The 14798-nt window shown below is 38.9% G+C and overlaps 2 protein-coding genes across 2 annotated transcripts; one reads left to right on the top strand and one right to left on the bottom strand.

The window, feature by feature from the left end:
• Positions 1-13: 13 nt before the first annotated feature.
• slc5a6b (solute carrier family 5 member 6) lies at positions 14-11595 on the bottom strand. Its single transcript, XM_063498072.1, has 17 exons — positions 11557-11595; positions 11336-11392; positions 9506-9965; positions 9356-9421; positions 8365-8416; positions 8196-8263; positions 7793-7947; positions 6709-6849; positions 6235-6364; positions 5768-5856; positions 4270-4382; positions 4097-4167; positions 3932-4018; positions 3704-3855; positions 3523-3629; positions 3316-3437; positions 14-908 (listed from the first exon to the last, which is right to left on the bottom strand). Exons 3-17 carry the CDS (start codon positions 9851-9853, stop codon positions 771-773), a joined length of 1839 nt encoding a protein of 612 aa, XP_063354142.1. The 5' UTR covers positions 9854-9965; positions 11336-11392; positions 11557-11595; the 3' UTR covers positions 14-770.
• Positions 11596-11650: 55 nt separating this feature from the next.
• cenpo (centromere protein O) lies at positions 11651-14393 on the top strand. The gene is made up of 6 exons (XM_063499451.1): positions 11651-11760; positions 11948-12099; positions 12551-12701; positions 12857-13128; positions 13601-13760; positions 14177-14393. The coding sequence occupies exons 1-6, from the start codon at positions 11739-11741 to the stop codon at positions 14284-14286; spliced, it is 867 nt and encodes a 288-aa protein (XP_063355521.1). The 5' UTR covers positions 11651-11738; the 3' UTR covers positions 14287-14393.
• Positions 14394-14798: the final 405 nt, after the last annotated feature.

Genomic DNA, 14798 nt, shown 5'->3' on the forward strand with positions numbered 1-14798 from the left:
TTGTACTTTTTCTGTCAAGTAATAATCATACATTCTTAACATACAAGGCAGTATCTTTTCACAGGACCATTTTTAAAACAGCCACAGTAGTGCTAAACAGTCATCAAGTACAAAAAAAATATCACCATAAAATATTTTTACTTCTTTTCCTCTTATGTTCAGCTTTTTAACATGTACTCAGGAAAAACCTTCAAGAAAGCAGCTAACAATTTGAAGTGAGCATTTTATTCTTCACCCTACTTGCTGCAGTTTTTTATACTGTTCCAATAGGGGATGCTCAAATTTAACATGGCCAAAATATAATGAGGTTGGCATATGTGCAAAGTTTCGGTGTGAAAGTTGCCTCTATAGTCTTTGCTCATTTATGTCAAGGTGAGAGTGGATATTCCTAAGATAATCATCTCAGGGACTCAGCTTTGGCTCTGCTGTTTGCGAGAGGCCCTCAATCAGAATACACCTGCTTAATGGAAGAGAAGCTAAAACGGATGTTCAACCGAGGAGCTGCCTCAGGGCCTAGTACAACTTGTCAGCTGCATTCACATAAAGCTGGCAAGTAGTGTAAGTAAGACATAACTGACTCAGACACTGACAGGTTCAGCTGAGTCTTTTGACATAAATAGAAAAACAAACAAAAAAAACTGATGTTAAATGTTGAAAAATTTGTAGCTTTGAATGCTGCAGGCATCAATCTAATGTGGACGATATTCACAACTTCTACATGTAAATTTTTAGAGGGAGCTGAATAGAGCCTCTTGTGACAGACGTCGACGTCACACTGCGGTTTCATACTCTACGAAAGTCTCGGAAAGAAAACTTTCCCTCTCTTCCAGTGATGATCTATCTTCTTGTGGGAATGCCAGTCCATTACCTTCTTTGTGTTGTGAAGGTGGCCTCTGTGGTGCTGCAAGCTATACGTATATATTTTTTAATTTAAAAAGATAAAAACACACATAAGGAAACTGATTTTATCAAATATTCACACCTGTGAAAAAGCAGCAAATATTTAACAGTGATCATTTTGATTATAGACACCATGTTAGTTAGCATGCTGACATTATGCTAAGTGCTACTGGCAGCCACTCCCTTATTCACAAGGGGTCTCCACAGAAGGTAGCTTTACACGTTCAATTTGGTATTTTCTGCCAGAGATCCTTTCTGATACAGCCCCAAAGAAGGATCAAACCAGGGATGTTTCACGTACCGCTACTGCTAGCACTGATAGGAATTCATTTTACAGATGCCGAAAGATTAAAAAACTAGATTAACAGTGGAGATGGACAGGATTTTACAAGGAGCCATAGAATGCATTTAAAACATTTTCAAACTCTTGAAATATTTCAGACTTTAAAGTTTTGGTGCAACCACATTAACAGATAAGACCTGGTACAGCTATATCAGGAAGAGCATACACATTTGTATTAGGTATGCTACACTAACACTGACATGACATGCCAGAGTCTGACACATTGAAAACATTTTAAAACCAGATAGACCAGTGCCCTCCCACCAAATTTTGTGCTACACATTTCCATAAACTGTTACAATGACTGACTGCTGCCAACTTCCGAATTTTGACTCTAAATGATGCAGAGTACATACGAACGAAATGCAAGCAAGCATACATAATATTTAGTCTAATTTTGGGAAAAAGGGGGAAGCAGCATTGTATTCAGTGGTGCCTGAAGATGTTTACGGATAATCCCTCCCACTGCCTCCATATCCAACACTCTCTCATTTCCAACATAATAAAAAATGTCTATGAGACCAGATTTTTACTCCTGCAAGAATACAACCTCTGACGAATCAGTCAGGATAAATTACTTATAATAAAGATGAATGAAGTCACCGAGTTCTGAATCCTTTTAAGTCCTCCTAAATAGGTGAATGCACCTCTTTCAGTTTTAGTCTAAAAAGAACTATGAGTTTCTTACATAGCCCTGACTGATATGAGGATTCCTTACACAAGACTGAAATATTCTTGATTAGAGTCTCTCTGATTATCTGATTAGTCTAACTGTTCCAATTCTTACTTTAAATCCAGAGGAGACCATGCTTTTCAGGTTGTAGCACCTAAATTTTGCAATAGCCTTCATCAGCCTGTCAGGTCAGCTCAATAAAAATTAGCTTTAAACGACTGCACGACTGGACAATCTGCAATTTGCAGTGTTAATCCTGGCAATTAGCAGTCAGTTAATAAATAAATCTAATCCGCAGGTTCATACATATTACGACTGGATGAGTTAATTTTCATGTACTGCAGCCTGGCATTGCTTCTAATGACAGCATATAGATATGTGCTCAATAATAAGAAAATAATTGCATCCATGGCCTGCTAGCACATTCAACTCATCCTTTTTCGCTTTCAACTCTGCAATGGGTTCATGATGCAGATGTGAAGTTGTGGTCGCACTACACTACAAACAAACTGCTTCTGTGCAGTTTGTTTGTGGGCTTAAATGACACTTTCTGTATTTCACAGGGTCAGAATAAAATGTTAATATGTGGCACTATCAGAGATGGAAAAAGATGCAAGAAACACAGGACAAGAAAGGAAGGATGATTATTTTCAAAGGCAAGCACTGCTTAGAAAGTGAAATTTACATGCTTGGAATTTTAAAGTGTATATGTAATGTTGTAATTAACCTTAGAATTTTTTGAGTCACATATTTATAAATAAATGATGTGTTGCTGAATTACATTTTTGTGAAAATGTCTTGCACAATGAACTGAAGTACACTAATTCTGTGTTATACAAAGACTGGATGAAAATATCAGGAAATTCAGGACAGGCTAAACTGGTTAGTTTGGAGTAATGTGTTAAAGTTTACAGTGCTGGACTGTTTACATCTAGGTAGCTGACATGAATGTATATTCAAAGTGATGAAGCTGATTAGATTCACTGAATTGTACCTTTCTTATTGGAAAGGTCTAGGTGTTGGAAATTAGTTATAAAGCTTGTGTAACAGTTACTAATATCATGCAGAATTCAGTTGGCTAAAAAGGGCAGAAAGAGCAAAACAAATTATTCTGACTTATTTCTAAGTAATTTAGTTTCCCATGCTGCACCACTATGCCCAATCTTATTGTTCCCCACCTGCCAAATCCCACTTTAGCCACCTGCAAATCATGATCCTGAAAAGAGGCTCTTGAAAAAAGTCCCGCTCTTCCAAATTCTAGTAAACATTTCAAAACGTCATCTCTGTGTCACCGGGGGTTACACCATCTTTACATAATGCTTTACTATTATTCTACTCCAAATACATTATATATAAACATTGCAAGGTTCTTTGCTATTAAATTGATCTTTTCACTCACCGTTTGTCCCAGTGGAGTCACACAGCAGAGCTTCTTCTTCAGGTGTTCAGGTAGAAAACAAAAAAGTTTTCCTAACAAGGGATAGAGTGTTCCTGGCATCACATCTTCTTCCTTTGTTGGGCCTGAGAAACATAATTTAGAATTTCTAATAAACATTTTATAAAGAAAAGTTATGGACAATAAAGATATGCATAAGAACTCACCTACCTGTAAGAAAGCTGATAATCAGGCCTATTAAAATGACTGTAGTGCAGTTAAAGCCACTGTACCACATGTAGGACAACGAGTAAAATCTCTTGAGTCCAGAGGGTTGGCTGAAGAACAAAGAGATGCTTAAGGAGATGATCAATGAGGAGAGGTCACAGTGTGCAGCCGGAGTGATCCGTACCTCAGAGTGATATTGTTGAACGCTGTCTGAATAGCAGTAGTCGCATTGGCGCCACATTCGAGTGGTAGTGGTCTTGTGCTACGAGTGACGATGCTTCCAATGCCGAGCCAGAAAGCCACAACCAGTCCTGCACACAGACCTACCAGAGCTCCCTGGAAACAATTAACAAAATAAGTTAATAAATAAATAAACAGCATTATTGTGAATTTACGTTAGAAGTCAACTTACGATGGAGTTGGCCCACGGGAAGAACATCCCGAGACAAAACAGACCAAGAATAGGACCACCAACCATGCCGAAGATTTTCAAAGCAACCTAACGTTAAATATGATAAACAATCAGTCCAAACATAGAAGGTCGTTGATTATAAAGTTATAACCGGTGCGAGCTTACCTGTAAAACCGAATCACCCATGAGGTGAGTGAGATATGCCATGGCCAGGCAGAGCAGTCCATAGGACATAGCTTATTAAGGAGACACAAGTATAAACTTTAGGGTCAAAGCATCATTTTCAATTCACTGCTTTAATTCACAAATTGCAACATTTAAAGTTTCAGAGAGCAGACCTAAAACTTTGGACAGCAGGGTTGCTCTCGCCTCTGTCATGGCAGGATATTGCGGTTTGATGAGGTCTTCCATTGTTACAGTAGCTAAAGAGTTGAAGGCCGACGATATGGTGCTAAACAAGAAAAGGAAAAAAGGACGTGTAACTTCAAAATGCATATTTAAAGCATGTTTCACCTCTTGAATTCTAGTTACCAAATCATTACAGCAATAAGAATTGATGTAAAAGATAAACAACCACAATTACCACCTTGTATTATAGGTCTGTACCAAGTCTTATCTTTGAGTCCAGGTGAACTTTGGTAACAAATTTGAGGAAATGCTTTTATTAATTATCTTCAAGAGATAAAGAGAATGGAACAGTGTTTCAACTCCACAACAGAGCTATAAAGCAAGCTCAACATAAACAGTCAGGTTCTCTTTATGTTTACTCGCTTGACAAAACCTACAATTCCTATCAGAGATAACACGTAACACAACAGTGGTTATTATTATTATTATTTTGTACACACAAATATGTGACATCTGCACATTAGAGCTCTGAAACTTTCATGTTGATGCATTTAAAAGATCAAAGTTATGCAGTGTGTTCAGTTCTGAGTCAGTATAATGGACACCAGGAGAGTTTGTCACAAGATCAAAGTAAAAGTCACTAAAAGTCACATTTGTAGATAAAATGATCTACAAATGTAACACAAACATTTACATATTTTCTGTATCACCAACTTAAATGTAAATTCTAGTGGCAATGAGACTAGCAGCTGTACAATTATAGCAATGGTTTGTGCTGCTGTAACTTTATAGCTGGGCTTAAACTGGTGGTGTTACTAAGCTACATCTCTACAGGTAAAACAGGTTCCTTCAGCAGAGAACAGCACTTAAAGATTCTGTAAATAATAGAAATACTGAAAATGAGTCACTTCCAATTGTGAACATAACCTGTTCCAGACCAGGTTAGCTGTTCAACAGAAGTTGCTATGGTGATCTAACCTGAAAAGAGAGCCACCTTTATGGTATTCTTAATGACAAATAGCCTACAAATGCAGCAGGTTATTCACACTGGAATGTATGACTTTAGACTCAGCATAGCACACTAATCCATTAATCCTGGTACACCCCCCAGATTCACTCTGTGTGTGTGTAGGAGCAGTACCTGTGCCCCACTGACAGTGAAACTGCATCACAAAGATCAGCACAGCCACAAATTACAGCAAAAAAAAAAAAGAATCATTTTTTTGTCTCTTCACTTTTAATGAGAGTGAAAAACCTGCTTTTCTTTTGGAAATGTGAGTTAAAATGTTTCCTATTTTTACAAAGATGCATGTAAACATCATGCAATGTTGGGGTCATGGGCAATTATTGAAATTGTGTCCATACATGACGATAAGCAGATAATGCAGGTATCATGACAAGCCTAATGCTGAGTGATGAAATACTGTGGAAAGAGGATTGGTAGAAAAAATTATTCTGTCTCTGCAGAAACTGTGGAAAGTCCCGTACCTGAGGGCTGCACTGAATAAACAAGCAATGAAGAGTCCAGGCAGCCCCGGCAGACCGTGCAGCATATCCATCACAAAATATATCACCATCTGTGGAAAACAAACTATAAACATATCTTCCTGGTACCTTCAGTTTGATTTGCATAAATTTATAATTTGCCAGGAACAAAACACATATTGTATCATCTCTGACGTCCAAAACACACTAGAGAGACATGAGTTGAATGTAATGAAAGGTATCACTATAAAATATGCAAATACCAATGCTGTTTTTTTGTGCCCTCAGGGGTACTTTATTTAATTCAGCATGAATATTTTTGATCATCCTTCATATTTCACTTCAGATTTTGTTCACTCCAGAAAAGAGTATGGGAGTTATGCAATATTCATCTTGGATGGATGGATGGATGGATGGATGGATGGATGGATGGGAACACTAAAAACATTACACAGCACAGTGCAACTCACTGCATCCCGTGAAGAACTGGCCAGCTTGTCAGAGTGGTCCTCTCCACAGTAACGTGCAAACATGACCAGCCCCATCACACAACTCAGAGCCAGAGCCAGCTGCAGGGAGGGAAAAACCATGTAGCAAGACCTGCAGGAGGTTGGGAACATAATAAGGTGCTAACTTTGAAGTCAGCTTCTTGTCATTTTCTTTTTATTTCACTCATCCTTTTTGCAGATGTTTTTTCATTTCTTTATTTTTTTTGGAGCACCCTCCTTTAAACTTGCAGGGCAGAGTGGCTAACACATATAGCTAATCTAACAGCCACAGGATTTAATAAAGCACATGAATACATACAAGCTAGCTTGAAATAAAATATTTAGAGGCTCATCTACTGTCTCCTTCCATTTCTGTTGTGTCATGAATAACTGTAGAACATATTATCAGTATGAATTCACAAGAATCTTTGCTTTAATATCAAAGCCACTGCTTACCTGACAGCCTCTTTCTCTGTGCGTGAGCTGAGGTATCTTTGGACCTGAGCCTGGTTCACACCATACAGGGACAGCATGAGGAAGACCCCACCGACCCCAAGAGTCCAGAAGGTGTGTCTCTCTGTCGGATCTGGGTTTAGACTGTATCACAGGCAAGAGAGAGAGAGAGAGAGATGCAGTTTAAAGACTATATCTTATGAAATCAAATGCATGGACCAGAGTGCTTTTCAACAAGCTTCCAGTATAGAGTAAACTTCCAACAGCAGGTAATGATTCCAAATATACTAGTTGAAGAATACAGTTCTGGATTAATTTAATAACAAAAGCAATAGCTGACAAAACCTTTCTTAAATCTGCAGAAACAAAGATTTGCAAGTACTAAATATTGAAGAAAAACACATTTAAGCTAGATTTATTTTTTTCCTCCCTCTACTAAATAAGTGGTTTTAATGCCACCTGCAGTACTATAACCTGCATTTAACTTGTAGGATAGGTGAAGGATTGTTTTAGGTTTGTAAGACTGTCTAGCAAAGTAGCGGTTGGATTTACATAGATGCGGAAAATCTGAAAAAATGTTTGCAAAGTAGCCTCAGGTGCCAACAGACACATTTTTACAGCTCCCATGGAGCCAGGTGATATTGGTTTCCATCTGCCAGTCATTGTTTAGAATGCAGATAAATTTTAATAACCAAATGCAAACCTAATTTCTCACCAGAAAAACCGCACTGTGGTTTTTAAATGTACGAGCTACAACAAAAAGAAGCGTTAGATTTCAGAGTGCTTTAATTCTGCAGCTGTTTGAAAGACTGTTAGAAAGAAGGAAGTTTCGTGTGGTTGCCGGTGTGAAAAATAACGACAGCTTTATTGGAGTATGCGATGTATTTGACTATCATCTGGATATATATGCTGTGTATTTTATTTTTTCCCCTTTATCTGCATGCAACTAATGTGTGCTCACATGGGAAGTGTTGTACACCCCAGAAAGCTTTCAGCATCAAATATCATGCCCCTTGCCTCCATATTTTACATATTCATATGAAAACTCTATAAAGAGTCGTTTCCGTTAAGCAAACTTCAAACGCACTCGAGACCAGAGATGCGATTTCCCTCCCAGACTTTCCTCCAAACATCAGCCACTCCTCCAGTCTTCTGCACTCCCACCACAATGACAGCCAGCTGCCCTGCAAACATCACAACAGTCTGAAAGACGTCTGTCCAGATGACGGCCTTCAAACCACCCTGAGACAAAAAGGAACGGAAAGCATTAAAAGGCTACATATGTGAATCGAGAAGTATTCAATTGCTACTCAAAAATAAAGACCCTACTACTACTTTTTTGTCAGCTCTTGCAAGTTATTTTTATAGAATAGCAAAGTCAGTGTCGACAGAAGAGCAAGTCATTCCTATCAGGTTAAGCTCAATGAAATCTTAATTTATTCAAAGCCCTTGTAGAAGGCTGTGCGAGCTGAGCCTGTGATGTAACTCACCAGTGTTGTGTACAACGTGCACACTAGTCCAGTGGCCAGCACTGCTCCCCATAGTTCAAACCCAGTGACTGCAAAACCAGAGACAGAGAGCAACCCACTGAACTACAAGAATTATTTAGTTAAATTCAATGAGTAAGAAAAAAAAAAAAGATAAATGACCTCTTCTTACCTGCATTTAGTGCAAAGGCAGGAGTATACACACAAACTCCCATATAGATAACCTGCAGTCGGGTAAAAAGAAAATGTCAGCTTCATAGAAAAACCTTTGAACTTTAAGGCCTTTATATTATTGAATGCACTAAAGCTGTCCACTAAATGTGCAAAGTGACATGAAGTTTATTTTTCTTATAGCTGAGAGTAAAAAAGAGAATATTTATACTGCTTTATTATATCTGCTTAAACTAAAACTAGAGCTGGTACAACATGACATAGCTACTGGGTATCAGTCTTCCTCTTCTCCTTCTTCTTCTGCCTGCTCCCTTTAAAGGTGTTAGAGATCTCACACTATCTCTAACATCCTCCTCTGTCACACCAACCCTCTGTATGTCCTCCTTCAGTACATCCATAATCTTTTCTGTGGTCTTCCTCCTTTCTTCCTGCCTGGCAGCTCCACTGTCAACATCATTTGTCCAGCATATCCACTATCGCTTCTCTGCACACGTCCAAACCATCTCAGCCTTATCTTAACTTTGTCTCCAAACTGCTCAATCTAACCTGTCCCTCTGATGTAGTCATTTCTAATCTTGCCAATTTTGGCGCCTCTCAGTGAAAATCTTAACATCTTCAACTCTACCATCTCCACCTCCATTAAACTTGTCCACCTTCACTACCCCTGCTGCAGTTTCACTGTTACACCTCTAACCCTGTCATTTACACTTATTCTGTCTTGCTTTTTACTAGTTGTAAATAAAAAAATAAATAAATGTAAGCCTAAACTTATTTTTTGGCACCATCCCTACAGAATACCATTATTATAAAATGTTATGTTACATTAAAAAAAAAATCTTAATGGGTACACAAAGGAGGTTATTTATATTTTACACCTGTGAGAAAGACAGCAGTGATGTTATATTTGTAGCTGTGGTATTTGAATATCAAATATTGGGAAAAAACCTTGCATCAGCACATCCTGTGTTATCGCACTGCAGTGCTGCACTCACCATTTGAAAGATGAAGGTCAAAGTTCCACATATGCGTACTGCTTTGCTGAAGCGCAGCTCAAGATACTGTGAAACAAAGCAGCATAAGAAATCTAAAGATAAGCTTGCTTTAACTGAGTACTGGTGAAAGATGAAAATGCTTCGGCAAACCTGGTAAGCGCTTGAGACGCGCAGTCTGTAAAACACTGGAATGAAAATGTGAGCTGGAATGAAGAGGCCCAGGATGTAGGCGCAGCCGATGAACCAGTACTGAGTGCCGTGCGTGTAGATCTCTGCTGGTACGCCAATGATAGCCACGGCCGACTGGAACGAGGCAATGAGCGAGAGGGAAACGGGGAGGCAGCCCATGCTTCTGTCTGCCATTAAGAACTCTTGAGTCGTGCGCTGACGCCCACCAGACAGAGCATAGTACAGCCCGATGCCCATAGAGGCAGCGAGTAAGAGGGCAAATATCACATAGTCTATAACCGTGAAGAACTTCTGGTCGGACTGTTCCATCTTGATTGTCTCCTGGCTGCAGTTTGAGAAGATTGTGTGCTTCTTCACACACACGGTCAGAAAAATAGGAAACGTCCTTGTTCACACCCATCAGTCATAACAGTCCAACAACCTTGAAGGAAACAAAAAAGCTGAATAAATATGCATGTGGGCTGGCCTTTGAAGGTTGGTGCTTTGAATCCTGGGCAAGATACTAAACTCAAGTTGTTCTCTGATGCATCCATTGGAGTATAAATGTCAGACAGAAAGCACTTAAGCATTAAAAAGTGTTTCTATGAAAGGGTGTGAATGGGTGAGTGTTTTATAAAGCACTGAGTGCTCAGTTAGATTAGAAAAGCGCTATTTAAGAACCCGTCTATTTATCATTTGCATGTGAGGTGATCTGCTCAGATATCCAGAGTTATTATTTATATTATTTAATATTATTCTATTCAGCCCTTTTCTGCTTATAAAATAAAATAAAAAAACAACTTTGCAAAAGTGGGAGAAGAAACACATCTGCACACAGCTGATTTCCTTGTGCTTTTCTTAGACATTTGTGCTCCTGCTCAGACAAACAGATTCAGCACTGAGTCTGCTGTCACTAAACTGTAATGCTTGCATCAAAGCACCGCTGCTACATGAGAATATCACCAATCTGTGCAATGTAAAGCAGACAAACTGAAGTCACGTAACCTCTCACTATGTCAACTTTTCCCTGCTTGTGCTGATCCAAAAATAATGTCAGCTGTTTTGGAAAGGGGGAGGTTCCTTGCTCCTGAGCTACAGCAGGAACAAGTCACTGTGAGTTTTCAAGGTCAATGACATCAAACAAGTGCTTCCAGCTGTGGCGAAGAGGGGTTAAAAGGTCATTTTAAAACGTGTTTTCCTATCAGAATATACAGCCAATAAAAAATATTTCAGTGGAATGTACTATAAATTCACAAGGGTTGCAGTATTTTAAAATTGACTGCTTAACTAAATCAAGCAAAATTACCTAGAAGATTGTTTTCCAAAACATTTGGGGGGGTTTAGCATTACAAATAGGTGTCACCCAAGAGTCCAGGGTGGCATCCTCATGTATCTTGTTTTGATTTCCTTCCACATTAAAACAGACTGAAGGTTGAAATCATTTCATCTGGCCGGGAGCCAGATTAGGTATTAATATACTGTAAAAATCTCTGCTGATCAATGAATTGATCATTTTGCCTCACACCCCACAAAGGAGGCGCACAAAATACAACAAGGTCACAAAAGCCTCGCTGTACTATGGCAAGGCATGATGCAGGATTTTAAAAGTGACTTTAACTTGACTTGGAGACACTGTTGCTGTAGCTTTGATATTTTAGTTATAAATAACTGTCCCGTGACCATCTGTAACGTTATCTGCATAACTTGACTGGGTATGAAGGAAATGGCCCTAATCAAGACAGCATGATGTGTGAGAGGAAACAGTGAGTTAGCGGAGACATGAACAGGTAAAACAGCATTGAGCAGGGTTACCTTTACAGGGCAGCACTGCGGGTATCCGGGTGAGTGTAACCGTCACCATGCCTTTCACTGAGACGTTCAAGAGCACTGCGTTAGTTAAAACTTGATGAGGAAGATATTTCCATGAATGAAATCACGACTTTATGAAAATCAAGGGTTGTATTTTCAAATAAACGTGTGTCTTGTGTGTTTAAACTTATGCTATGTTGAAAAAAGGACTTGAACACACGTACCTTGCTAATCTGTCGCCCCATTGCTCCATGTGATCGCAAACTGTTTTTAATTTTCTTCCGGGGTTGGAGAAGTGGGCGGTGTGGTGACGCAACAGCCGCCAAAATCGAAAACTTGCAAGAGGAGTGGATGTTTACATCGGATCAAGTACGTACAGAAAAATAAAGAAAAAGACTCGGGAAACATGGAGGGAGCACCTGCGAAAGGTACCTCGGAGCGTGAGCTTTTAACTAGCTTAGCGACACCGCAAGCTAGCTTATAAAGAACATTGTTGTGATGCAAAGTTCGTTAGCCTGCTAATGCTATGAGCTAATGTTTATTAGCCCAACAATACAACAGTAAAACATTCGTTTGTGTCCTTTAGAAGTTAGTAAATGTGTGCTTTATCCTCAGGTGTTTTGAGTCACCTGAGTCTGCTGGAAGTTCAAGCCAGGAGTCGTAAAAGTCAGCTTCAGCAGCAGAGTCGTGTGATGGAGCTGAAGGCTAAAGTTGAAGCACTGAAGACCCAGAGAGAGCAGCTGAAGGCACAGATACAGACACACCAGGTTTGGGGACTCATGGTGGTAGAAGCTAACTTAGCGGACAAATATTTACGCAAAACACGTGATAAATTTATAAAATTATAAGCCGTATTTATATTCATAAAATATACAGTTTATAGTAGGATTACATTGAAATCTTTATCAAGATATAGTAGTTTATGTTAGTGTTTTACTATTATACTACAGTAGAGTACTCATCCTTACCTGACCATTTTCAGAAGAACATTGTATTTTTTTGTTAAGCCATTTAACACTGATCTATAAATCATTCAAGCATAAAAAAGGTACAGGCATAAAATAGTATTTTTGAATGGGATTCAGATCCTGATTGTTTAGTTAGGTGTGAGAAAGCAGTGATAAACCAACTGATTTCATATTCATATGATGCTCACATTTGAACTGGGTCTGAAACGTTACATCACTTTCACATGCTGGTTAAACTTTCCTGTTACAGGACCTCCAGAAACTGAGGTTGGCTATGGACAAACAGTGTGCAGATGAAGAAGAGGAGAACATGGAGGAAGAGTCGGAGAACTCAAAACTTTTGCAGCTCATGGCCAGACACACTCAGCTGAAAGACCTTCTACATGCTCATCACCTCATTGGTATCAGCCTAACTGCAGTATTATTTCCTCTGGTTCAGTGTCACATGGAGATGTTTTCACTGACTTTTTCCAGTGTGTCTCATACTTCAGATCTTTATTGGCCTGTTTTAATCCTCTTTTTTTTCCTGCTCTGTTTTATTTGCTGATATCGTCAGGTGGGTATGACATCATAAAGACTCGCAAAGGTAAAGGAGCGTGCGTATCTATCGCAACGGCCTATGAGGACGTCTTCTTAGACACCTTTAACCTGGAGATTGATCTGAAGCCAACTGTAAAGATTAGTCGCCACAACATCCCTCCCTTTATTCCCCTAAACAACCTTGCTGAGCAGAACAACATGCAGACAGACCTGAGGGTGTTTCTGGACACGCTCAGCCAACATCTCAACGCCTTTGCTGGTCGCAAGCAGCAGCTGAAGCGTGTTAAGGTGCCAGATTTCACTTTTTTAAATTATATTTCACCATATCCCTCAGTAGCTGTGGCATCGCCCTATTAATGTTGACTCCATCATGTTCCACGTTCTGGGAGGGCAAAGCCATCTGTTTCAGGACTCCATGTTTAGGTGGCTGAAGATTTTTATTTTTTTTTTTAAACATATCTCTGGCTGGACGTTTGGGCTTGTTCTGCTACAGAATTAATTTACACTTTGATTAAATTATGAATAAAACAATCAAAAGTACCCTAAACAGTTGCACAGTTCTTTTTATGAAACTTGTAGTTTTGTTGGTGAGCAACAGAAACCGTGGAGTTTTGTTCCATTCATAGATTTTGAAAGCCAAGAACCCATTAATGTTATGCACAAACTATTTATGGCCTTTAAAAAACAAAACCGTTTTGTATTCATTGCTATTTGTTTTAAAACAATATCAAATTGACCCTGTTCTGCTTTTTGTTTATAGGAGAAACATAAGTCGGTTGAGGTGATGGAGAGTAATGTTTTATGTTCACTACTGGTGCTGTTATTCACTGTGCCGAGAGAAAAGACAGCTGTGCTCTGCACACTGGACTACACGGACCACACCAGATGTCTCCCCACACGAGTCCATCTTGAAAGTGAAGGTAGGATTTTCACCTTCATTCTTGTTTTAAACACAAACTCAGTCCCATTCCCACAGGCGTATGATGCAACATGCTTTTACGAACATTTGTGGAAGCAATGGTCATTGTAAAGAGGTCACTAAATTGCAGAAAGGAAGCTTGTGAAATCCTAGAAATTCAACCATCAGCTGAAAGTAGTATTGCTGCAAAAGTGGAATTGTTCAGGAGCCACAAGAGGTCAGCCACAAAGGGTACATGAAGTGACAGGACTGTTTCAGTGGCTGAGCAGACTTTTGCTGTAATGCGACCCGATACTTTTGTCCATTTAATAGATGTAGAAAGTCTGTTTACAAACATGTGATGTTGTTGTTAAAGACATCCATAAAACTTAAATTTGGTAATGTTGTTTAATGTTGATTTCCTTTTGTTTGTTGCAGACAAACAGCTTCCCGATTCTCCACAGTGGAAGAAAAACTGCACCTTGCTTATGGAGACTCCTGTGCACAAAGCTTTAATAAGCATGAAAAAAATGGGAAGCATTGTTTAATTTATTCACTAATATGTATTAAATGAGTTTTGCTGTTGCATTTTGCTAAAAGAGTAATGTACTTACTCATTTTTCATTTTTGTTTTTAAGGTATTAAATGGTAAGAAAGTGAAGTTTCCAAATGTTCAAGCTAAAATTCAGGCAATAAAAGTCATATTCGTGATGTGATCGCTGTTTTTTGTCCCTGTTTCTATATACATGGTCTGTAAATAGTGTCTCTGATGTTGCTATTAACTTGTGTGTAACATCAACCTGCCAGAGGGTCTACAGATGGAAATTAGGCTATAATCTGGCATAGTTACATTTGTTAAAATCTTCAATGATATGTATTGTCCCTCTTTCTAATAAAGAAAGGATAAACATCAATTTTATTTTATTTATTTATTTTTTTGCTTTGAGTACAGTCATACAGGTATGCTCGTTGCCATGGCTGTCTCAGCACATGTAATACAATAGCCCATTGTAAAGCGTGTCTAGTGCAAGCGGTTGTCGGTAAGTGTGCAGTAATTTTT

The sequence above is a fragment of the Pelmatolapia mariae genome, linkage group LG16_19 (genome assembly GCF_036321145.2).
Source record: "Pelmatolapia mariae isolate MD_Pm_ZW linkage group LG16_19, Pm_UMD_F_2, whole genome shotgun sequence".
Taxonomy (NCBI): Eukaryota; Metazoa; Chordata; class Actinopteri; order Cichliformes; family Cichlidae; genus Pelmatolapia; species Pelmatolapia mariae.

Bases quoted from the DNA above. Each gene is read 5' to 3' on its own strand.
- slc5a6b (XM_063498072.1), bottom strand. From the start codon at position 9,853: ATGGAACAGTCCGACCAGAAGTTCTTCACGGTTATAGACTATGTGATA. The intron at 8,264-8,364 runs GTAAGAAGAGGT...CTGGTTTTGCAG, and splicing joins TGCCTTTGCACTAAATGCAG to TCACTGGGTTTGAACTATGG. The intron at 6,850-7,792 runs GTGCGTTTGAAG...CCTGTGATACAG, and splicing joins AATCGCATCTCTGGTCTCGA to TCTAAACCCAGATCCGACAG.
- cenpo (XM_063499451.1), top strand. From the start codon at position 11,739: ATGGAGGGAGCACCTGCGAAAG. The intron at 12,100-12,550 runs GTTTGGGGACTC...TTCCTGTTACAG, and splicing joins CACAGATACAGACACACCAG to GACCTCCAGAAACTGAGGTT. The intron at 13,129-13,600 runs GTGCCAGATTTC...TTTTGTTTATAG, and splicing joins AGCAGCTGAAGCGTGTTAAG to GAGAAACATAAGTCGGTTGA.